The 23355-nt window shown below is 62.4% G+C and overlaps 2 protein-coding genes and 1 long non-coding RNA gene across 4 annotated transcripts in view; 2 read left to right on the top strand and 1 right to left on the bottom strand.

The window, feature by feature from the left end:
* The window catches only part of MYT1L (myelin transcription factor 1 like), a 131089-nt gene extending 121907 nt beyond the window's left edge, over positions 1-9182 (top strand). Inside the window, exons 19-22 of the mRNA XM_037048659.1 lie at positions 1653-1744; positions 5826-5929; positions 8019-8162; positions 9105-9182. Coding sequence (XP_036904554.1) covers positions 1653-1744; positions 5826-5929; positions 8019-8162; positions 9105-9131 — 367 coding nt within the window. The 3' untranslated portion in view covers positions 9132-9182. The remainder of the gene's footprint in view (positions 1-1652; positions 1745-5825; positions 5930-8018; positions 8163-9104) is intronic.
* On the bottom strand, positions 9174-23128 carry LOC118988731 (uncharacterized). Its single transcript, XR_005066843.1, has 7 exons — positions 22841-23128; positions 22111-22362; positions 21444-21668; positions 21186-21239; positions 20879-21077; positions 18868-19073; positions 9174-10651 (listed from the first exon to the last, which is right to left on the bottom strand). It is a non-coding gene; the product is annotated as an uncharacterized LOC118988731 (long non-coding RNA).
* PXDN (peroxidasin) overlaps positions 17889-23355 on the top strand; it is a 53462-nt gene continuing 47995 nt past the window's right edge. For both annotated transcript variants that reach the window (XM_037048658.1, XM_037048657.1), the window contains exon 1: positions 17889-18196. In XM_037048658.1, the coding sequence (XP_036904553.1) occupies positions 18006-18196 (191 nt within the window). In that variant the 5' untranslated portion in view covers positions 17889-18005. The remainder of the gene's footprint in view (positions 18197-23355) is intronic.

Raw genomic sequence — 23355 nt, 5'->3', positions numbered from 1 at the left:
GCCGTGCTGGTCTCAGCAGGAGAACACGGTGGGGCCTTCCCACTCTCAATTGGTGTGTGCTGCTGGAACACGCATGCCTGTCTGCACCCATGGTCCCAGGGACAGAAAACAGGCTCTGGCGATGGCAGCCGGGCAGAGACAGTGATAAGTTAGGGTGCAGGCTAGCCCGAGAGCCCATGGCCAGAGAGGCAGGGCTATGGATGTGGGGCCAAGGCCAGGGGTCCAGCAGACGGCGGGCAGACCGCCCTGCTTTGTGGGGGACTCAGGGAGGAGAGGGGCGTGGGCACAGACATAGCACCCTGTATGCCTGTCAGGCCACAGGGCCTCGTCCACTAAGTAAGAGGACAGGGCTCTGCTGAGGGACCCCATCTCAGAGGGCTGCAAGGACATCGCTCAGGCCTCTGGACACTGTGCATGGAGAAGCCACACTCTTCTCCACAGGGAGGCTAAGTCGGGGATGAGCCAGGGGAGCTCGGAGAAGCCCCAGGGGCCCAGCTAGGGACAATGACGGGTCACCGTGGTGATAGTGAGAGGAGAAGGGACAGGCCTGAGGAACAAGTCAGCTCAGGAGATTCCTGTGAGGTAGGTCCCGGTGGATGGCCCTGAGGGAGAGGTGGGCCTCGGGGACAGGTGCTGAGCCCCTCAGGTGCCATGGCCTCCCGGAGGCCTCCACTCCCTGGTGTGTCTCAGGTAGGGAAAGGGCTGGGCCTGGGGCTGGTGCCACCTCTCTTGCTGCCCCACCCCCTGTCGCTCTAGAAAGGCCATTAGCAGAGGTTCTAGGAAGAGCAACAGGTAAGACCACAGGTTCGTGAACTGCCTGCTGCAGGCACGTGTCCAAGCCGGCATCTGTGCCTTCAGCGTGCACACACGTGAGCAGCAGTGAGGCTGTGCGGCACGGGGCCTCACTCCTCCAACACCAGCTCTGCTGCTGCTGACTGTGGGGTCTGCACGGCCACTGGCCTCAGAGGGGTGCACAGGGTGTAGTTCTGAAGGTCGGGGTGAACTTCACGGTGGCCATGAAGTCGCCCCAGGGCCACGATTACTTCACGGTAATCATGTATGTGCAACATTCTCTGCAGGTTCTCAGGTCACCAAAGGTGCTGTGCCGGGTGGACCCGGGGCGAAAGTGCGGGAGAGGAGGCCAGGCTGGACTGGCAGGTGCTCGGGGTGCAGAGCACAGTGAGCAAGTGCCCAGCAAGATGGGAGGCGGGAGAGGCCCGCTGGCCAGTTCACAGCACTAGGCAAGGGAGACAGTGGGGCTCCACCACTTCACCTGACGACACAGGCGCTGGTTGTAAAGCTCCCAGCTGAGATGATGGGAGACTTCACAGCAGCCTCCCGGGTGAGCAGCGGGTCCCTGTGAGCCAGGTCTGCCCAGACAGGGGCCCTAGGTGGGGTGCTCACTACCTGTTCCTCAGCCTCGAGTGTGAAATTCTGTTTAAATTCACCCCCGTGCACATTTGGGTTGCTGCACAGTCAGAAAGGCGGACACAGCCAGGGGTCTCCTGCCCGGGCTGGTGGGACCACTCGGCCACCCTGCACCCCACACCCCGCGCTGGGGTCCACACCTGTGCCCGAGTCCACGGGCCTGGCTGACGACTGAGTCTTCTGCCAAGACCCACGACTGATGGCATTTCACGTTTCGTCCCCAGCTTGTCCGGCTGCCCACGAGCCACGTCAGCGATGAAGAAGGCGAAGCTGTCCGGGGAGCAGATGTTGACCATCCGGCAGCGAGCCGGCAACGGTAACCCCCCACCCCACTCCCCACCCCACATGGCCCACACCTGGTCCTCCAGGATCAGGTTCTCTCAGAGGTGACTGGACCGGTTCTGTCGCTTTTGGTGAAGCCTGGCGCCGACCCAGGAGAACAGTCTGCCCCAGGCCCTCAACTCACACCAGGGTCACAGGCCAGGTCACAGGGGTTCCACACCAGGGGTTCCAACAGTTACCCCCGGAGTCCCTGCTTTTACGCTTCTGTTCACCCACCACCCCCATAGCCTCCTCGGAGGACAGAACTGGCCCCCCTGCCCATCACACTGTGCTCCCACTCTGTCTGCAGAGTCTCTTCCCTCCTGGGCCTGCCTCGGGTGTAGGGGCAGGCCCACATCAGCCTTCGGGGACCCCTGTGGACCCCGTAGCTGTGAATGCACCGACTTGCTTGAAGGTGTTTACAAACCCCAAGCCAGCTCTGGCATGGTCAGGACCACTCATGGGCAAAGTGGGCAGAGAAAAGTGCATTGCCAAGGTGTGCCTAGCTGAGCTGGGAGGAGGGGACTCGGCCTTCCGGCTCCAGCCCACCCTGTGAACAAGAGGGTCCTGCTCACGGTCTGTGCAGCGCTGTCTTCCCGAGTTCAGTGCTCTTATGGTGGTGATGTCTCTGCTTAAACAGCCCCAGGCACAGCAGTCAGGGTTCCCAGGTGCCCGAGGCTATGATGGAGACAGTCAGCCTAGGTGACCTCTGTCCAGGCTGCCAGCAGCTGTGGGCCCTGACCTCCATGTTTCTGAACCAACAGTGCACACTCCTCAGGGCATTTCCAAACACACACCCGGCACCTGCCCTGTGGGCAGGGGGTGAAATATGATCAGGGCCGAGGGCCTGTCGGGGGTACTTGGGGGAACAGCGCACCGTGAGCGAGGAGCCCTGAGAGTTGGTCTGTGGTTGGCACCCGGGGACTCTGAGAGGGCACAGGCTCCTTTCCAGCCCCCGAGGCATCCCATGAGGACTTGCAACATGGCTCTAGACACAGACCTAGCCCTCCCTACGTCCCTCAGCACGAGGCTGTGTGGTGGAACGTGTGGCCTATCAGCCCCCAGGGAGTCTGTGAGTCACCATGTGTGTCGGGGGCCTGGGTCCCCTGGCCCAGGGCTCTGCCTCTGCTCCTGTCGGCACAGCTGGTGTGGGGTAGGCCCTTGGCGGAGCAGCGCTGCCCAGACCTGAGGCCACCCCCACCCCCCACCCCACAGTCCTGCAATCCTGGTGCCCAGCCTGAGGAAGCCGTTCTGAGATGCAGTGCTCGCTGTGTGAAGGAAACCACCAGAGTCTTCCCAGAATACTGTGCCTCAGGCTGATTGCTCAGAGTTTGGTCGGGTCTGACTCGGCAGTGAGGGATGTGGCTGTGGGATGGAGGACGGACAGAGAGGAGGAGGAAGACAGGACAGGCCGCTGCTTGCCGGGCTGGGGCGGGGCTGATGGCAGCAAGCCCAGAGCTGGCATCTCTGTGCTGGCCCCGAAACCCAGCCTCCCCCAGTGCACCTGCAGCCCGCTTTCAGCCAGAGCGAGCCTGCTGTGGTGAAGAGGGCAAGCCCACCTGGGCCAGGCCTCCTCGTGCATGGGCCGAGGCCCCGGCCTGCTCACTGGTGCCCGGCACTGGCACTGCTCTGCTCGGCAGTGTGCCCCTCCGGGTGCCGCCGTCCACCCACTTCTCTGTGTCGGAACGCAGTTTGCCATTGCTTTCTGCTGCGAGCGCAGGCACACGCACGTCCATGGGGCAGGCGCTGAGGCCCGCGTAACCTGGAGAAGGGCCGAGGGAGGCCGGAGCCAAGTGGCCCCAGGCCCAAGTCTGTGCCACAGCTCCGCCGTCAGTCCGTCCGCCCTTTTCCAGGCCCCTTTGGTGCAAAGACTGGAGCCACGGCCCTGACGTGTGGCTCGGTGGGGAGGGCATCGTCCTGCAAAGCAAAAAGTCCCCAGTTCAATTCTTGGTCCGGGCACAGGCCTGGGTTTGGGGTTCAGTCCCCAGTTGGGGCGCGTATGAGAGGCAGCCAATCCATGTTTCTCTCTCACATTGATTTTTCTCTTCCTCTCTTTCTCCCACCCTCCCCGCTCTCTGAAAATAAATAACATCCTAAAAAATAAAAAAAAAGACCAGAGCCATGCCCTGCTCACCCAGTGGCCCTGTTTCAGCGAAGGGCTGTGTTCTGTTCCCAGGGGGTGGGGTGCAGTGAGCTTCTGGGGCTGACCTGGGCAGGACTGCTGCCCTCTGGGGACAGGAGCCTGACGGTGCCCGTCCCTCCAGACCCAAAGATCTGTTTGCATGTTGCTCAGCTCCCTACAAAGGACAGTCTCTCCCTGTCTCTTCTTGAAACTGCAGTGTCAAACCTTGCTCAGGGTCACTTGCTCGTTCCCATGTGTAACGAATGTGTCTGGCAGCCCCCCTCCATCTGTCCCCTTCCCGTCAAGAACGATCCCCCGCCCAATACCTGTTGAGCTAGCTCAGCACCCCCACTGGGTGGCATGGCCTCAGCATGTGGAAAACCCACCCACACGGTGTCGAGTCACCACGTCTCAGCGTGTTTGGACAGCTTGTACTTTAAAGGGATGTTGTGGCCAGTCCCCGTTAAATGACAAATTGGGTCATAATTGAGTTCACACCCATTCCGCTTTTCACAGTGCACTCCCAGCACCTCCCACGTGCAGACCTCCTACGCGCTGAGTGTCCTCACGCTTCCTCAGCCAGTGCCCTGTCCTGGTTCTGGAAGGCTGCCATCAGAGTCTGCTCAGGCAGGAGGAAGAGGCCGGAACAGTGGCCCACCCTGAGACAGCGTCAGTTCTCTCCCAAATGGCTTTGGGGGCTTGATGAAAAGGGACTTGGGGTTGATGCTCTAGGCCCTCTGAGCCACTGGCGGGACGTGTCATGGGGACTGAAGTGGCTGCCCAAGGCTCACAGAAGCAGGACCCGGGGCTTCCTGCTCACGGTCACCCTGGCCCCTCTGGGTGGCGGCCAGCGGGGGGAGGACCTGACCAGCGCCAAGAGCAGCTCATCCGAAAACCTGCCATAACATTGAAGGCTGATTTCTGGGGAGGGAGGGCCAGCACGTGGGAGCTCAGATGGACATGCCGCACCGTCTGCCCCACGGCCACTGTGCAGGCGGCAACGTGGGGCCTGCTCGCCTGGTCTCCGCGGGTCACGGGCTGTCTCAGGCCTGCACTCCAGGTGGACCTCACCCCTCTGTCTGCGGTGCAGAGGTCAGCGCCAGGCTCACCGCTCTTCACCGGTGTGCTCGAGGATCCCGCTGTGCGTGCCACATGGCCGCCGGGAGCAGGGGTCTCCCTGGGCACCCAGGGCCATCGAGGTCACCCGAATCGTGCTCTTTCCCCAGTTCACACAGTCCTGAGAGACCAGGTGTCCCAAATGGTCATAGAAAGGACCTGGTCTTTCTGACCCTGGCCGGGTACCAGTGCCAGCAACAGAGCCCACAACCAGGGGAGCCTGCGTTCAGCCCTGTGCCGGACGGGCGCACGTCGCTGGCCCACCCTCCCCGTGCTTGCCTTCAGTCACCCACAATGAGGGGACTATGTTATTACCGAAGATCAGATATTCAGCACGCCCTTTTGTGACCGCCGACCCGAAGTCTGTCACTGCCCCGTCGCCCTCTTCCTTTCAGTCAGTCAGGGGGGCCGGTCCTGAGCACATAGCCGAATCGAGTTTGCAGTTATGCCTTTCACGGTTTTCCGACCCCAAATTGAGGCTTGGCGAGGGCGGAACCCCTGCCTGGACATGTATGAGAGGGGCAGGAGAGAGGACAGGAAGGAGGGCGGGAGGGCGGGCTAAGCCAGCAAGCTGGTCACGGGTGGCAGCAGGTACATCCATGCCCAGGCCTAGGGGAGGGCCACCCGAGGGCCTGGTCGGCCACCCTCGGGAGGTCCATCTCACAGTGCAGGGTGGTTTTAGGCACCTTAATTGTGACACACAGACGTGACTGTTTTAAAATTCGAGGGTGTTTTCCCAGCAAGCCCTACCCCAAACACGCAAAGAACAAAGAAGGGCTCCGGGGCTGCAACTCCGGGCCCCTGGAGGTAAGGCCCTCCGTTCCGTTGGCCGCGACAGGGATCGAGAACGATGAGGAGATCAAGCAACTGGACGAGGAGATCAAGGAGCTGAACGAGTCCAACTCACAGATGGAGGCCGACATGATCAAACTCAGGACCCAGGTAACGGGTTCTGGAGCCCGGCCCCTGCCCCCTGCGCTCTGCCCGGGGACCAGGGCGCAGGACTGGCCCTCGGGGGGTTGCTCCCTTTTGCTTTGGTCATTTTTCTTTTATTTTTTCACCCATGTCTGAGTCTCCTGCTGCAGCTTCGGTGGCCGTGTCCCTGGAGCCCAGGGGCCCTCAGTCACTGGGTCACTGTCGCATCTGTGTTGTGTGGTGGCCATTCCCAGAGGTCCCTGGTCGTGGCCCTCTTCTCCTGCCTGCGTGGGGCTCGCTGGTCTGACCTGGCGCCCACAGGGCTCCAGACAGGACACTGCTCCTTGGAGCTCGGAGGCCGCCTCTGTGTGTTCCCGCGGTGCCAGGCCCGATGCCAGGGCTGTGCGGCAGGCAGCTGGCAGGTGGGCAGCAGGGAGCTGCCAGGTGAGGATGGCAGGACCTTGCCCTGGGGGGTGTCCTGAGACGCACTTTCCATGCCTGGCATCTAAGGTCCAGAGAGCCGACCCCCTGCACTGAGCTGAAGCTGAAGCTGGTGGCAAGCAAGTGGCTTCCAGGGGGTTCCAGCTGCATGTGTGGCCCCCCCAGAGTGGCCCCTCAGGCCAGCATCACAGGGAAGGCAGGGCTCCTGTCCTCCTGGAGGGGTCTCCCCTCCTACCTGTCCCTGTGGAGCCCAGGAGAGGCTAAGACAGGACCAGGGACATGCCCAGGCCCTAGGCGTCGAGGTAGAGGCCACAGCCTGCTGACCCCTCTTCCTACAGTACAGCCAGCTGGGCTGAGGAGGGTGGGCGCCCTCTGCCTGGTCCACCCGGCCTGCCCGGCCTGTACCAGGACATGAGGGGATGAAGTCAGCGGCCAGATAAAAATGCCGCCCTCCTGCTCGCTAGGCTCGTGGGGTGGAAGTCCCCATCAGTCCCCTCTGTCAGCACCTTCTCCTCCCGAGGCCAGAGGGTGAGTGCCAGGAGCCCACAGTTCAGGACGCAGGACCGGCACGGGCCACCATCCCCACCAACCCCCTGCTCCCCCTGCCCTGCATGAGCACCAGGCTGTACCCATGAGGCCACAAGCTGCCGGGCTGACCTCTGGAGCCTTGACCCCAGGCTGGCCCGAAGGGTCTGGTGCAGGTGCAGCTGCAGCTGGGAGCGCCCTTGGCCCCCTTTCCTGGCCACCCGTCCCCAGGGCTTCCCCACCATGCGCAGATGGGCAGGGACACCGTTTTCGAAACCGGGGCTCATTCTGGGCACTGCGTGGTCAAGACTTGGGGAGAGCTGGGTATGGTTCTGGGGAGCTGGGCTTCCTTCCTACAGTGCTGCGGGGATGCCCCCGACAGCCCCCAGCACAGGCTTAGCCTGTGGGTGTGTGCAAAGCAGCGGGTGGTCTGCGGGCACAGGTGGGGGAGGGCGTGGCCCACTCGGCATCTGCCCAGAGGAGGATGGCTTGCCTGAGCATGGTGTTCTGTGAGCTTTGCTGGGCCACCCTCCCCCACCCTCACAAGCCTATCTGTCAGCCCATGGGCGGCTGGTCCTGCCTGGGAGTGCTGGCTGTCTGTGCGGCGGGGCACCACCCCCGACTTCAGAGGAGGCAGGAGCCAGCCAGGGAGGAGCGGGGCCTCGACCTGATGGGGTGCACCCAGACCAGTGCCCGCTGCAGGGCCAAGGGACATGCCTCAGACACTCTGGTACTGGAGGGCTCGTCCGGGGCAGAATTAGATTCAGGCTGAAAAAGGAGGAGCAGAGAGTCAGCACTACACTACCGCCCGTGAAATCGGCAGAGAAAGCAGGAGCCAGAGGAAGCAGCTGTCCCGGGTGGTCCGTCCCCAGAGACAGAGGGCTTGCAGGAAACTGAGCGCGGGGGCCAGCCCACCCCAGCTCGCGAGCCCACTCAGAGAGACCGGTGGCTCTGTCCCCCGAGTCACCACGTTTCTGAGGGGAAGGGATCAAAAGCAGGACTGCCGAGCCCTTCAAGTGACCAGGTCCCAACTCTGAAACGCCTCGTTTAAGCACGAAGGTTCTTGTTTGCGTCACCAGACAGCCGCCCAGGCCAGAGCGCACGTGCCCACGTGCCCGGGGGCGGCCACCCACGTCTGCCTGTGTTGCAGATCACCACGATGGAGACCAACCTGAAGACCATCGAGGAGGAGAACAAGGTCATCGAGCAGCAGAACGAGTCGCTCCTGCACGAGCTGGCCAACCTGAGCCAGTCCCTGATCCACAGCCTGGCCAACATCCAGCTGCCGCACATGGTGAGTGACTGAGCCGCCAGCGCGGGGCCTGCACGGGGCCTGCACGGGGCGCTGCGCAGGGCCACCGGGCCCGCTGCGGCCACCTCCCCGGCCGGCGGGCCGTCAGGGGCCCTGTAGGCGGAGGCCGCTCCGAGGCGGTCTTTACAGGTGGTGCTGTGTTGTGCTGATGTGAATACGCTGTTGAGAAAGTAAAAGTTGTGTATGAACTACTATTTAATATCTCGTAGGACCCAATCAATGAACAAAATTTTGATGCATACGTGACTACTTTGACGGACATGTATACAAATCAAGATCGTTATCAGAGCCCAGAAAATAAAGCCCTACTGGAAAATATAAAGCAGGCTGTGAGAGGAATTCAGGTCTGAACAGCTGCTGTAGTGACCATAGTGACGGAACCTCTTAAACAGGACGCCTCTGTGTCTCGCTGCTGTGACCTCCCAGAAACTGTCCTGTCTCTGTTTCTGTTGGAACAGTGTCATGCTCCCAAGACTTCACAATGATTTTATGTCTTGCTTTGAAGATAGCACCTGCAGAATAGTTTTGAATACATTCACATTTTGTACGTTTCACACGAGCTGACATAGTGCGATGTCCCATGTACTGTCTAGAGCCGCCACCGCGTGCACACTGGGGTATATATTTCTGAAGAGGTGAGCTGGTCAAAGTCAGTAGAGTGTAAATTCTTTTTAATGCTTTAGTGATACATGTTTTAGTATTTCGAACTGAAATGGACAATAAGAAAAACAGCTTTGAATGACCCCGAGGTGGCCGCAGCCACTTGTAGACATTACCATTTCGCCTCATGTTGGAGGATTTTATGGAATTTAAGAAATACATTTTGTGTGCATATTGTTTCATAGCAAGAATTGGTTGCAAAAATGCTTTATTTTTGAACAATGCTTGGAAATATTATGTGATTTTTTTGTTTGTCTGTTTTAGGAGGATGGTGGATGGTGGGGGCAATAAATGAGGTTTTTTGCATTCCAAGGAAATGGCATATGGATTAACTGTAAGAAATAAGTAATTTATTGTAAGACAACATCAAGCCATGGGAACTTGGCAGAAGATTCAAAGCGGCTTTCACAGCACTTTTAAATTAGCTCCTGAGCAGTGCGCGGCGTGGCCCTGGGGACGCCAGTCAGAGAGGGGCTCGGGAGAGGCGGACGCCGCGAAGATTGCCTTGTCTGTGTTCACTCGGCAACAACCTTCTCTGACTCCCCGAGAGTGTCCTGGCCCCTGGACTGTCCCTCATTGCGACACGGCTTGTCCACAGACCCCGTGCGCTTTCATTCGATCTCCGAGGTCATTTGGGTGTTTGCCCCCCCCCCGCCCCCATCCACCCCATCCAGCTGCTGTCATTACCGGTTCACACTCGGGGCCTAGAAGGAAGCGGTTTTCGAGCCTGCGAGTCACTGGACTGAGTTCCCAGCTGGATCCAGCGGCACAGCCGGGCCGTGCGGTGCCTCCCGCCCCCGCCCAGCCCGGGCCGGGGCTCGGTGGGTCCCACCCAGAGCTCCCCCGCCACGACCTCTGCCCCTGTCACTGGAGACCGTGGACCCCAGAGCGTTTGCTCAGCCTTGTAGAGTTGTCGTGTGCTGTTCTGAAACGAACGCAGTCCGAGTTTGAGAGTCATTAGCGTACTTCAGCACTTTCCTGTACTCGAGACCACCCTAGACCTGTCCACCCGCGGAGACGGACCGTTTGGCGCAACCGCACTCGCTGTGCGCTGCGACCGCCGCCTGCCCCCCCATAGCCCCTAGGACGTGTCGTGTTCTCTGGTGTTGACTCTGCACATGTTGTAGCATCGCTTCCTTCCATGTCTTGATGTTATGCAGGAAGTACAAAAGTACTTTAAAATTTTGTTATGAAAAAAAAGATGGGTTTTGTAAAAATAAAAAAATATTTTTAGCAGAACAGGACTTACAGGGTCATTGTCCCCACAACGTGCCAGTCGACTGTTTGCACTCGCCTTGTCCTAAGTACCCGTGCGGACCTGTGCAATTGCTGCGTCAGAGCCGTGCGACGCTGGCCCGGAGCAGTGGAGGGGCCCTCGCAGCTGACCCGAAGACGCGCGGCGGGGACCGGGCCGACCCGGCGGACACTCTGACCCCGCGCTCCACCTCGGTACCCGTGTGTATAAATGTACGTACACCCCCGCGGCACTTTATACAGCTCCCTGTACAAACGCTCCGTTCTCCGCAAGGACTCTGACCCGAGCTGGGAAAGACGATGTCCCCCCCTGGGCCCGGCGGCCGGCCCTGGGGGGCACCCGCTGTCTGCTAGCGAGTAGTTGTAGCTGCCGTGCTCAGAATTGCCTTCGAGAGCTGAAGCCAGGTGCTCGGCACCTGCCGCCACCCCTGGGCCGGCCCGGCCGCTGCCCACCCCGGCGTATGCATCCCCCGTCCTGTCCGCAGCTTCTTTGCCGATAGAGTAATACTTCCAGTAGAGTGATAGGTCGTCTCGGTTTGGGTTCTTCTCGTTCTCGCCTGTGTACAGTGGAGAGGATTCAAGCACAATCCGGCTGTTCATCTACCGTCGGTAACGACACCCAGTCGAAGCGTCTGTGACTGTTACATAGGGTCCCCAAAGTGTCTCATGCTAGAAATGCCGACCTTTCCTAAGGAATTCTCGTGAGTCATCAGAGTTTACTTATTACAACTCACTGTTCATATTCATTTCTAAGTTAATTTAAGCAATCATTTATTAAGACAGAATTTTGTATAAATATTTATTGTGCTCTCTGTGGAACTGAAGTTTGATTTATTTTTGTACGACACGGCATGGGTTTGTTCGCACTTTAATTTTGCTATAAATGTGTCGGATCACGGTTGCAGTGATACATCATTTTTAAATTGTGAACTTTGTACAAATTTTGTCATGCTGGATGTTAACACATCTTACTCTAAATAAAACGGTGTTGCCACATCTGTAGCACGGTGGGTCTCTCACCGGGGTCCCCATCTTCCCTCGAGTACCGGCCAGCACAGCTGCCTGGCCCGGGGACGTCCCCTGTGGGGGCCAGGGGAGGGGTCAGGCCTCTCCCCCACCCCCCGCCCCACCAAGGCTGCTAAGCAGAGCTCTGTGGCTTCGCTGCCCCTCGCTTGTCTGGAAAGGGCTCCTGCCTGCCCCGCGGGGACACGTCAAGTCAACCTGCAGGTCCCTCCCCGGACCAGGGACACTCAGCTGAGCAGCCACGACCCTCCTCACACAGGAGTGGCGCGGCGCTGTGACCCATGCCCATACCTGAAGCACCCGGGGGGCCCGAGAGTGCCGGCACGAGTCTCCCCTGACCTGGTTCGTCAAGGATCCCAGGCTGCTGTGGTCGTCACACGTGTCCCTTATCCCTGCTCCTTCGTCCTGAGCAGCTCCCCCACCTCCCTCTCTCCCAGGACGTGGGGGACCTGTCTGGCCGTCCCAGGGTCAGCTTGGTTCATGCCTCCTCCTGACGGTTGGGCCTCGACAGACCTCCGCGTCTCACACCCACGAGCTGCCTGGGCACCCCCAGAAGGGCACCCCTAAAACTTAAGTTATCCTTCAGATACGCCTTTCTTGTCATTTATGTTGGTGAAGGTCAGCCTTTAAAACTCCTGGAAAGCTCCAGTCCAGAGACGATGCCCCAAATACCAAACCTGAGGGGGAGGCCCCGTGACCTCTGTTAAGTCCCAAATGCACTCCCAGGGCCCCGCTCGCTCCACGGCCAGGCTGCCCGGGCCCCTCCAAGCGCCTGCTCAGCCTGAGCAAGGCTCACGGCGGGGGGCGGGGGGACCCTTAGGCTCCCGCCTCAGCTCCAGAGGGCGGGCGCGAAGCTTCGCCTCCGGAACAAACGCAGTAGATAGAGCAGGTGCTGGCCCGGCGGCGGCGCTTGTCCGCGACCCAGGCGTGCCGACTCGCTTACCACAGGGCACACTTTCCCCCAGGAGCAGCGTGGCTGAGAATCAGTCAACATTTCACAATGCAGCGTAGCCAAGATGTCAAAACTATTACGTGATTTCAGTTTTAACCCCGTCATCCCAGAAGTCTATCCTAAATACCAAGAGTGACTGTACAGTGATAAGGAAACACAACCCAGAGGGCCCTCGATGGAGGGACGATGAAACCCCCAGTGATGCGTGCACTTGTGGAGCTTTGTGGTGTGACTGGTGTGCCTTCCTGGTGGTCACAAAGACCTGTCAATGACAGCCTGCAGAACAATGGCCGACCCATACAGGGGACAGGACTAGAAACCCCGGGAAGCAGCCCACCGGTGGTTGCTGACAACCCCACTTGACCCCCCCACCCATGTGAGTGTGTGTGTGAGTGTGTGTGTGTGGGGGGGTGTGAGTGTGGGTGTGAGTGTGGGGGGGTGTGAGTGTGGGTGTGAGTGTGTGGGGTGTGTGAGTGTGTGGGGTGTGTGTGTGTGTGAGTGCGTGTGTGTGAGTGTGGGTGGGGGTGTGAGTGTGAGTGTGTGGGGGTGTGAGTGTGTGAGTGTGTGTGTGTGGGGGGGTGTGAGTGTGGGTGTGAGTGTGTGGGGGGTGAGTGTGTGTGTGTGAGTGTGTGAGTGCATGTGTGGGTGTGTGTGGGGTGGGGGTGTGAGTGTGTGTGAGTGTGAGTGCGTGTGTGGGTGTGGGGGGGGGTGTGAGTGTGGGTGTGAGTGTGTGGGGGGTGAGTGTGTGTGTGTGAGTGTGTGAGTGCATGTGTGGGTGTGTGTGGGGTGGGGGTGTGAGTGTGTGTGAGTGTGAGTGCGTGTGTGGGTGTGGGGTGGGGTGTGAGTGTGGGTGTGAGTGTGTGTGGGGTGTGTGAGTGTGTGGGTGTGTGGGGGGTGGGGGTGTGAGTGTGGGTGTGAGTGTGGGGGGGTGTGAGTGTGTGAGTGTGTGTGTGTGTGTGTGTGTGTGTGCAGGGGAACACGGGCATCTGTCACAGCGCCCTGGGTCCCCGGTGAGCTGCGAAGCGGGGAGCTGGGGACAGCGACTGGCTCCAAGGAAGTCGAGCTCCTCCCCAGGAAAGAAGGAAGAGGAGGGAGTAACTGGGAAGCCCGATTAGAAAGCAGACGTCTCCGGGTTTGGGTGAGGGTGGGAGCGAGGTGGAGGCGCAGAAACGGGCAAAGGGGCGTGCCGTTGCCTCCAGGGATGCCCACGGTCCACGTCGGGGTGTCCCCAGTATCCAGGCAGACTCGACAGAGGTCACAGGGCGGGGGCGGAGGGGCAGGGCCACGCTGTATGGTGAAGGCTGCCACCAGCTCCTGGTGGCTCCACCTGGCGCCCCCCGCCCCCCCCACCAGTGGGAGGGGAGACGATGTCCCTCCCCAAGGCCCCACCCCCCCAGGGAGCCTCCCGGGTCCCAGCGGGCAGAACGCTTGTGTCAGCCCCACCAAACAAAAATGCCGTGAGCAGGGAGGCCTCTCCCAGCCCCTCAGCAGAGCCCAGCCGGGGGGGGGGGGGGGGGGNCGCCCCGCCCGGGGGGGGGGGGGGGGGGGGGGGGGGGGGCGCTGGGCTCCAGCCATCGCCAACATGCACAAGGGGAAAGGCACTCTCCCCCCCTCGTCTTCATGTTTCAATCACATGATACCCGAAAAAGCCCTCGGTCACTGAAGTGTAGGGCACAGTCTCTGAACACAACGGAAAGGCGGGACAAACACCAAATCCCGCCCTGATAAGTGCAGGCGCAACAGGGACACCCGGCTGCCCCTGCCGGACGCTGCCCCTGCCTCCCCGGCGGGAATGACCTCCCTAAGGAGCTGGGCTGCGCACCTGGTGTCCACCTGGCCCAGGAGGCGGGTCAGGGTGGCGAGCACAGTCCTCTCCGAGGACCCAGGCGAGGTGTTTCCTGGGACCCGGGATCGCAGGTCAGTGAGGCCGTGGCTGTGGTAGGGGAGGGGACCTTCCCTCTGTCCTCCTAGACTCCGGGCTGGGCCTGTGACAGAAGGCAGTCGAGGACCAAGGGAGAAGCTGAGGTTCATCACCAGGTTGGGTCACACAAGCTCAGGGACACCTGGGCCATGAGTCAGGGACCTGGGGGGGAGGGTCCAGGGTTCATCCGACCTGCACTCAGTCAGGAGGGCAGGAGGAAGCAAAGCAGCCGGAACCACCGTGGGCACCGGAGCCCGTCCGGGGGAGCGGCGGGGCCTCGGCCCCGTGACCGCCCACAGCTGCAGCTGAGCTACCTTAACAGGAGCGGTGGGTGTGATTCTCAAATTAACCTTTTCGGTTACAATGTCTAAAAAGCAGAAGGTGGGGCATTTCCTTCGTAAACCAAGGGTTACTGGGGGTTTTTTTGAACTATAGTTTCTAAAACATGACCGGTCACCCTGAGGAAAGGTGTTAAAAGGAAAATCAGCAAACACCAGTGTGCGGGACAGTTGGCAGCTTCGCGTCGTTTTAAAACAGGCGCGCTCCTCAAGCGCTGTACCACTTGGAGCTGACGTTTCGGCACAAAATCTGAGATTCGGCACAAAGTCTGAGATTCAGTACAAAGTCTGAGATTCGGCACAAAGTCTGAGATTCGGCACAAAGTCTGAGATTCGGTCATATCGTAAATATTGCGGCTGCTAGATGCCAAACGTACATGGATTCAGAAACTTTGTTTACATCTTATTTAAGGGAAGGTCTATCATTTCCAAATTTTGACTTTTTACTCTCTGTTAAATTCCACTGCGTACAAGTTCACTTCTCTGAAAACATGCATTTCCAGCAAGCGGGGCCTTTGACAAGGGCCGGGGGTCCACGGTGGGCCTGCCAGTAGGGACTGAGCTGTTGGTGCAGGCCGCTCCAAGGGGCGTCCTCCTGCTGGGTCAGTTGGGAACGTCACGCCCATTCACGCTCGGGGAATCGAAGCCCGCGCTGCGGCCTTTCCACCTCATTTTTCTGTGTGATGTTCTTCGAACACATTGATCAGCACGAAGGTGGCTCAGAAACGTGGGCCTCGGCAAAGGGAAGGTTGCAAAGGCCCCACGTGACACTGTCCCCCAGTGTGACATCCAGTCCAAGAGACGTGGAGGTGGCAGTGCCTGGCCAGCCACCCTTAGGAACGCCCCTGGCCTGCACACTCTCCGAGTGTGCAAGGGAATGTGTTACATCTCCCCCTGGGCGTCACTGAGGGGTAGCGTGAACTCCAGCCCCCAAGGGGACAGCTTCGGGGAGGGGATGGGGGGGGAGGCCCCAGGAGGGATTAGTACCCTCATCACTGAGGCAGGGAACGCAGGCTCCCTCCCTCCTGCCCCACACCCGCCCAGGAGGACACGCGTCTGCACGTGGGGAAGCTGCCCGCACTGGACACGGGACCGGCTGGCACCTGATCCTGGGCTTCGAGCCTCAGGGGCCCTTCGAGTGTCTGGGGCTTCATGCCCTGCTGGGGTGCTCTGTCATTGGGACCCAAGCTGGCGAAGGCAGAGATACCAAGGTCCAGAGAAAAGATAGGGACTTTCTCCTCCGTGCAGCGACCACTCACCTCACATTTCTCGAGGTGACAGTGACGTCACCTGTGGAACGTCAACAAGCAGAGTACCCAAAGTTCTGAGAAGACCAGTCTTAAAGTGCCCACAGGCCTTTGCAACACTAGGCAAGTTTCCACCCACCTTGACTCTGGACCGCGCACAAGGCTTCCGTGCAACACACTCGGGCGACACAGTGTCACAGCCGATCTGGGGGCTGACTGGGACACGGGGGAAGGCTTGGGACAAGGAACTACCCAGCTGAGGTTTTTTTTTTTTTATCGTTCAACAGAAGTGCGTTCCTGACCATAGACCTCAGAGGCAGAGAAATGGGCACCAGATTGGCAACAGCCGGCAAGTGGGAGCTGCCCCCTCCTGGTGCGGGTGGGGAAACTGAGGCCCAGAGGCGGGACAGGGCCCCAGACTTGGTGAGGCTGCCGCCCCGCCTGGCTGTGTCCCAGGGCCCATGGTGTCTTCCGTCTCAGTCCTTGCAGGGTGTTCAGTCGAGCGGGGAGACGGACAGGGGGACACGTGCCGTCAGACACTGCGAAGAGGTAGCGGGAGGCACGGGCCACGCTTCCGGGGCAGCGGGCACTCGTGACGCCGACGGACGCGGAGCCGGAGCGACGAGGGCCGAGGGCGCCGGCCGAGCCGGGGAAACTCTGCAGCCGACCGCCGACCTGCTCAGCCCCGGGAGGGCGGCCGACCACCCCCGCGTCCCGGGGCTGTGCCGGAGGCGCAGAGCTGCGCGCCTGTCCGGGTGCGGCCCCTGCAGCCCCGCGAAGGCCTGGGGGTCCCTGCCCGTGTGCGCAGGGCGCGCGGGACCCCGTCTGCGCCTCGGACCGAGCGAGGCCCTCCCCCCCGCCGCCCTCCCCGAGGGGCGCAGGCCCCTGAGAGCGTCGCTCGGACTCTCGGCTCCGGAGCGTCATCCGCGCGGGGAGCGGCGGCGCGGGGGGCGCCCCACGACGGCGGCCCGGGCGTTCGGATGGCGGCGGCGCTGGGCCCTGGGCCGATTCCCGGCGCGGCCTCCAGGGGGCAGGCGCGCGCAGCCGGGAACAAAGACGCGGGGAGCGCGCTCGGCTCCGAGGAGGCCGCCCCGCCGAGTGCGGAGTCTTTGGGCCCAAATCACCCTCGGAGCGGCCCCCAAGGGCCGCCGGTCAGGCGCCCGCACGTGGCTGTGTGCCAGCCGGGGCCTTCGGACAGACAGCGGTCACCATAGTATTGGGGGGGGCGGTGGAGGGTAAATGGGTGTGCGGGAGGGAAGGAAGGAAGGAAGGAAGGAAGGAAGGAAGGAAGGAAGGAAGGAAGGGAGGGAGGGAGGGAGGGAGGAAGGGAGGAAGGGAGGAAGGGAGGAAGGGAGGCAGGCGGGGGGACAGCCATGTGGGTTTTAAGGAACCCGCCTGTGCAAAGGTGGCGTCCGGCCTGAGCCCTGGGCAGGCCAGCGGAGCAGAAGCGCGAGCAGGCTTCCGGCAGAATTCCCTGGAGAAACCTCAGTTTTCACGCTAAGACCTCAAACTGATAGGCTGGAACCCACCCCCAGGACGCAGGGCGGCCTGCGTTACCCAAAGCCGCGGACTGCAGTTAATCAGTGGTAATCTTATCTGCAAATGCCTCGAGTGAGCGGCCGCGAGCCGCAGCCCCGCCGAGGACTCCGAAGCCAACGGGACAGGCGGTCGGAAGAGGCGGGGCCCCCGGGACTGGGGCGTCGGGGCGCCCCCGCTTAGACTGGCGACGTCGGTGGGGACAAAAGCTCATTTCCGATCAGCGTCTCCCCTCGTCCCGCAGCTCCTGCTGGACGATGCTGCGGCGTCACACAGATGCCACCACGGCGGCCGAGGCCCTGCTCCTGCGAGTCCAGAGGGGAGGGACCACGGGGCGCGGGGCGATCGCCTGGCCAGCGCGGCACCCAGCAGGGCCCTGGGGGCAGCGGGTGGGCGGTGAGCAGGCCTCGGGTCCCCGGAGGGCGCCCCACGGCCTCTGTCTCCGGGTGCGCGCGCGGGGAGAGCCAGAAAGACAGAGGAAAAAAAGCAGCAGATTGGAACGGGGCCTGGAACCGAGTGAGCGCTGTGAAACTGTTTCACAAAACAATGAAAACGCCGCGCACACGGGGGAAGCCCAGGCCCCAGCTCCTGGGCGCAGCTCCGGGACTGAAACCGCGGCCCCCTTGTCTCCGCGGCCCCCGGCAGCTAGGCAGCGGGGAGGGGGCGCGGTGGGCGGACGCCGAGGCCGGAGGTCTTCGCCCCGCCCCTGCCCTTGGGGAGGGGGGGCCGGGAAGGGAGGAGCCGCGCGCATGTGCACAGCTGGCGCCCCCCGCCCCCCGCACAGCTGGGACGTGGGCCGCGGGAGGGCGGGCGGGCGCAGTCCGGACCCGGCCGGGGACGCGCCGGGGCCTCCGCGGTGGTCGGGGTGTCCGAGCGTCCACGCGCGCCGTGGCCATGGCTGTGCGCCCCGCGCGCTCCTGCCTGCTGGCGCTGCTGCTGTGCTACGGCTGGGGGTCGCTGGTCGCGGTGGCCCAAAGGCCGGGCGCCGGTTGCCCGAGCCGCTGCCTCTGCTTCCGCAGCACCGTGCGCTGCATGCATCTGCTCCTGGAGGCCGTGCCCGCCGTGGCGCCGCAGACCTCCATTCTGTGAGTGCGCGGGCGCGGGGGCCGTGGGGAGGGAATCCGGGGGCCGGGCGGGGCCCGCAGGCTTTTGTCCGCACCACCCGGGGCGCGGAAGGCGGACCGGAGCGCAGAGCGCGGCCTCCGGAGCAGCCTTTGTTCGCAGCTCGGAGTCCCGGGCTGGCCAGGGAAGTCGTCGGAAGCAGCCGGGGAAAACCCCACTCCAGGCGGCCTGTCCCCCGCACGCTCGCTGCCCGCCTCCGCCCCCCTTTCTTTCGCTTCTCCCGCTCTTCTCCCTGCTCCTCCCCCTACTCCCGCTCTGCGCCCCCCTCTCCACCTTCTCCCGGAACGAGCTTGGGGATCCCAAGTCCCGGAGGTCCCCCGCCCCTGTTCCTACATCCGCCCGCGGTGCCCAGAACCCCCTGTCCCGGCCCCGCGGGGCGCGTGGTTTCTTGGTCTCTCCCAGCGCCCGGATCGCGCCTGGCGGCCGAGGCACCAGGAGGGGCCATAGGGCTGGGCTGGTCTTTGGGGTTTGCGCAGCCAGGGTCCCAGCGAGTTTTCCGCCGAGCGCGTCACCCGCACTCCAGCCCGGCGCCGCGATCACGGGTGGGCCAAACTTCGGGGATCCCGGGCGCCGCCGTCCGCGGAAAGTTACGATCGCCCCTCTCCGCGGGCCCCGGACCCCGGACCTCGCGTACCTCAGAGGCTGCATCCCGTGCCCGAACGCGGGTGCCCGGGGCCCCGAGATGTGCGGAAGGACTTGGACGTGGAATGCGCTCAGAGTTAATGCAGGCGAGCGCTTTAGGCGCCGCTGCAATCCGCGCCCTGCGGCTGCCCTCCTGGATGCCAAAAATAGTTTCCACTTCTCTTGGCTGAACGAGCGCTTTTGGCTCCGCCGCAGGACCTGCAGAAGTTGTAAAAATTTGAGCAAACTATTCAGGAAGTGGGCGGTCAGCGCGCCTACTTTTCAGACAAAGTGCAGGCACAGACCCTGCTCCCAGCCACCCCGGCCTTCGGGGTCCCCGGGTGGGCGGGCGTCCTCAGCGGGGAACCAGCCCTGGGTCGGAGAGTCGTCCTGGTCTAGCACCGGAGCGGACACGGAGTGCGGTTTCATGGGCGCGGACCGTTTAATTCTTGAGCGAGTCACTGGGAACTGCTGGGACCCTGCACCCGTTTTTGCATCTGGCCACGGCACCGGGTAGAGTAGTCGAGGGTGGGCCGGCTTTCCAGAAAGCGCTGGTTCCTGCCTTCGGGGGTTTCTGGAGAGCTGGCAGCAGCCATCCAGTCTGCGTGCCAGGCAGAGCGGCCCAAAACCCAGCAGACCAGCCGGCGGAGGCACCCTGGTCATGTCTCTCAGCTGTGCAAACCCGGTTCAGGGGAGGAAAGGCCCCAGGTCCCTGGGGGAGGGGACCCAGGGCCAAGTGGGGAGGTAGTGGTGATGGGCGGGAGGTTTGGGCAGGAGATAGCCCAGTGGGGTGCACCCCAGGGAAGTAGGGGGTGGGGTAGGGGGGGCGGTCATGTTGGTATAACCCCTGAGGCCCAGTCTGCTTGCCAGGACACAGTCGATTTATAAACTCCACTCATGCAGAAATACCCGTGTTCAGCTTTTCCCCGGGTCTCTGCTCTCGGGGCTGTTACTGACTCATTAAAAGTTGATGGGTAGACATTGGGAACTTGGCCCCAAGTCAGTAAGGCCACACAGCCACTGCTTCACCCCTTTGCTTCCACGTCCCCCTGCCCACCCCAGTCCACGAGACTGAATCGGGACCAAGGGACAGACCGGACTCGTGCCCAGGGGTGGCAGAGTGTGCTCCGTCCGGTCCGGCCTGGTGGCGTGGTGTCTGGATCAAAGGTCGGGCTCCCCAAAATGCTGCTCTGTGACCACTGTGACTCGGGTTCCCTGTGACCTCAGTGCAGGCCAGTGGCACGGCAGCAGGAGGGATGCTCAGGCCCCGGCTTTGCAGGGCGCCCCCCCTGCCGCCCCCTGCCGCCCCCAGGCCTCTGCAGCACCTGATCCCCTCCAGTGCTGGGTTCTTCACTGCAGAAGAGTTTTGTCCCCGTGCAGCCAAAAGCTGGTATCAAAGGACCGTTTCACTGGGCCCCTCCTGCCTTCCTCAGGGTCCTGCCCCTCGGCCTCCATGGCCCTCTTCCCAGCCCCTTTCTGTTCCCTGCAGCCCCCTCTGAGGTCCTGGGATTCCACTTTCCACTGCCCCTTGGTGCAGGTCAGCCCGCAGCTGTTGGCTCATCCCAGACTGCCGCTCGAGTGCCAGAGGCCCCTGGCGCTGGAGGGGCCTGGGCAGGCGGCCTGGGAAGGGACTGCCGAGCAGTCCTGGACTGGCCCAGCACCGTGTGGACGCGGCACAGGTCCCCGCCGGCCATCGTCCGCCTGGCAGGCAGCTGCTCCCACACCCCCGTTTTCCGATCAGCTCCCGAGTGTTTGCAGCTGTGCCCTGTTCTGGTTCCCACCTCATGGAACCCCTGGCCAGGCGGGGCCCACGGAGTGGCGGCCTGCAATGGGGCAGGGGGGTGAGCAGCCGAGGCACCTCAGGGTGACCGGGTGCCCTCAGCAGGCCCCTGTCCACACGGGCGGAAGGCCCGGTCTCCCCTGAAGCCCAGCTTCCCCTGTTCCCCCGCCTCCACTGGAGCTCACACCCCAAACCTGGTTCCCGCCCCTGCCCTTTGCCCAGAGGGGTCGGGCTAGAAACGTACCCCTGGGGTGAGGCCCTGGGGGGGCCACGTGCTGGGGGGCCCTCCCCACTCCCCGAGGGGGCCTCTGCTCCAGGTGCTGACGTTCAAGGTCAGTGGATGTCAAGGCCGCCTGCATCCCTGGTATCGGCAGGATGCTCGAGGTCCGGAAGTTGGAGCCTCTGGCTCCAGTAAAATGAATTCCTGCGTTACTTTAAATTCCCTGTTGTGACGAAGCCAGAATATGTGTTTTCACAGCTCGAGTGCCTTTGCAAAGCACCCTCAGCGCAGTTTAAAGTGGGCAGGTGCCGGGGCTGTCGCCCCCACTCACCCACATCGGGCTTCCCCTGGTCCCGGCGACCGCCAGCCTCAGTCACACGGTTGGCTGCAGTCCAGAAACATGCAATGGAAAATTCCAGAAGTAAACAGTTGTTAAGTTTTGAATTGCAGGCTGCTGCTGAACTCTGCCTCTGTCCGGCGCTCTCCCCCTGGGGCCTGACTCATCCTCTCTCCGCTCCCCTCCGTCACCCAGCAGCTGGCCCATGGTCCGATCAGCTGTCCCGTGGGGCAGGGCGTGTGTTCAGGTCACCTGTTCCCCTGGCTGAGGATAGTCCCTGGGGCACATTCTCGGCGAGGCTGGCAGTGATGGGAAGCTGGGAAGGGCCTCCTTCCGGGGGCAGAGCACCGTGCAAGGTGTTTCCACAGAGAACTATCATTCCATGGTCTCCACCATCTTGTCATCATTGTTGGGCTTTGTTCTCAGTTGTCGTTAACCTCCCATTGCACCTGACCTGTAACTTGAACTCGATCGTAGCTGCACGTGGGGGGAGGCTTGGTGGATACAGGGTTTGGTCCCGCTGGCAGTTTCGGCAGGACGTGTCCCCGTGGGTAAGGCGGGACTGTACTTTATTTTCACAAAGCGAGAGGCGGCACCCACGGCTCCCACTGCTCGGGGCCAGCAGCAGGTGGGCGGCCCGCCTCCTGGGGGGTCCGGGGCCCCCCGGGGCTGTGTGCCTCCCTGGACCACCTGCGACCCACCCAGCGTGTATCTGGGGGGAGGAACTCTGCGTGGCCCAGGTGGGCCCCTCCCCCTCCCTCCTTGGCATTTTCAGGGAGTCGAGGAAACGGCTACAACAGGGAGGAGCTGCAGTGCCCACAGCTCTGAGTCAGAGCCGCTCTGCCCCCTGCTGGCCCCCCCCCACCCCGCCCCGAGCCTGCCCGCCCCCGCCGTCCCGTGCTTTGGATGTGTCACTCACTTCCTTCTCCGCACAGCTCTGTAACTCAGTTTCCCTGCAGAGTGAGGGCGAGCAGTTGTCCTCTCTCCTCCGGGGGGGGGGGGGGCAGCGCAGCAGCCGGTGAGGGAGGGAGTCTCAGTGCACAGGCGCAGCTCCTGGGGCCGAACGGACAGCTGTCCGTCCTTCCATCCCTGCTCGGGGTGCGGGTCTCACCCACCAGGCCGGGGACCCGATGGCCCCTCTCTGTGGCCGCAGACAGGCAGAGTTCGGGACCTGCAGGGGAAAACAGGACATTCAGTAACACAAAGTGGACGCTGGGCAGGTTGGACAAGATCCAACAGTGTGGACGTCAGCCCGGACGGTTCCCAGGCCCTGTGCTGACGTCCTCGGTCTGAAACTGGGTGAGGGGTGGCCGTCACCCACGCCCGGCGCTGTGTCCCAGCAGCTGGGTGGGGGCTGCCCTGTTTGCACTGCCTGGGCGCCTCTGACCACAGGAAGAGCCGAGCCAGATGCCGGTGGGAACGTGGGGGACCACGGGCTCCCCCCACCACAGTCCACAGCCAGGAACTGGGGCTGGTGGCAGGGGATCTGCGTCCCGTCTCCCCCTGGCTGCACAGGGGACTTCTCTGGCGTCCCGGGCCACAGTCCGGCTGTGCCGAGCAGGCTGATTGAGGCACCTGGGGGCACCCGAGAAGATGAGGTGCACTTGAGAATGCCTTTTGTGGTAAATGCAGTTTAAAAGCCGTTGAACCTGACTGAACTGAATCCTGGGCGCTGACTCAGGGCACCCTGACTCCTCTGTGTGGGCCAGGCGCCCCGCGGGGTCCTGACATGCTGGCAGGTCCCCAGCTCAGCGTGCTGCGCCCCGGCCCCGCCTGGCACCGTGTCTGTGGCAACCGGATGCTCCTGTGGCATTTGAAGTCCTGTCGCCGAGCTGTCCCAGTGCCAGGGCCGTTGTTGCGGCCACTGAGCTCTCTCTGAGTCGCGGGTGTTGTGCGATCATGTCGCCGAAGCTGAAAGTCTTTCTTTGAAGTCGATGTTGAAAGACGGGAACCGTCTTCCGCCCCGTCGCTGGTTTCCGGTCCGATGCCATAGACAGCAGTGAAGGCGAAGAGGGGCTCGACCCAACGGCCCCCCCGAGCCCGAGTCTCGGCAGCTGAGCAAATCAGTGGGCAGGCAGCGGGTTCGTGGGGTCCCTTTCCTGGCCCTGGGCCCTGGCGTGGGGTCAGCTGGCCCATAACTGGCCGATCAGTTTATTCCAGACAC

The sequence above is a fragment of the Sturnira hondurensis genome, unplaced genomic scaffold (genome assembly GCF_014824575.4).
Source record: "Sturnira hondurensis isolate 20B ecotype Veracruz unplaced genomic scaffold, ASM1482457v3 Scaffold0006413, whole genome shotgun sequence".
NCBI classification, from domain to species: domain Eukaryota; kingdom Metazoa; phylum Chordata; class Mammalia; order Chiroptera; family Phyllostomidae; genus Sturnira; species Sturnira hondurensis.
This window is presented reverse-complemented; position numbering and strand designations above follow the sequence as displayed.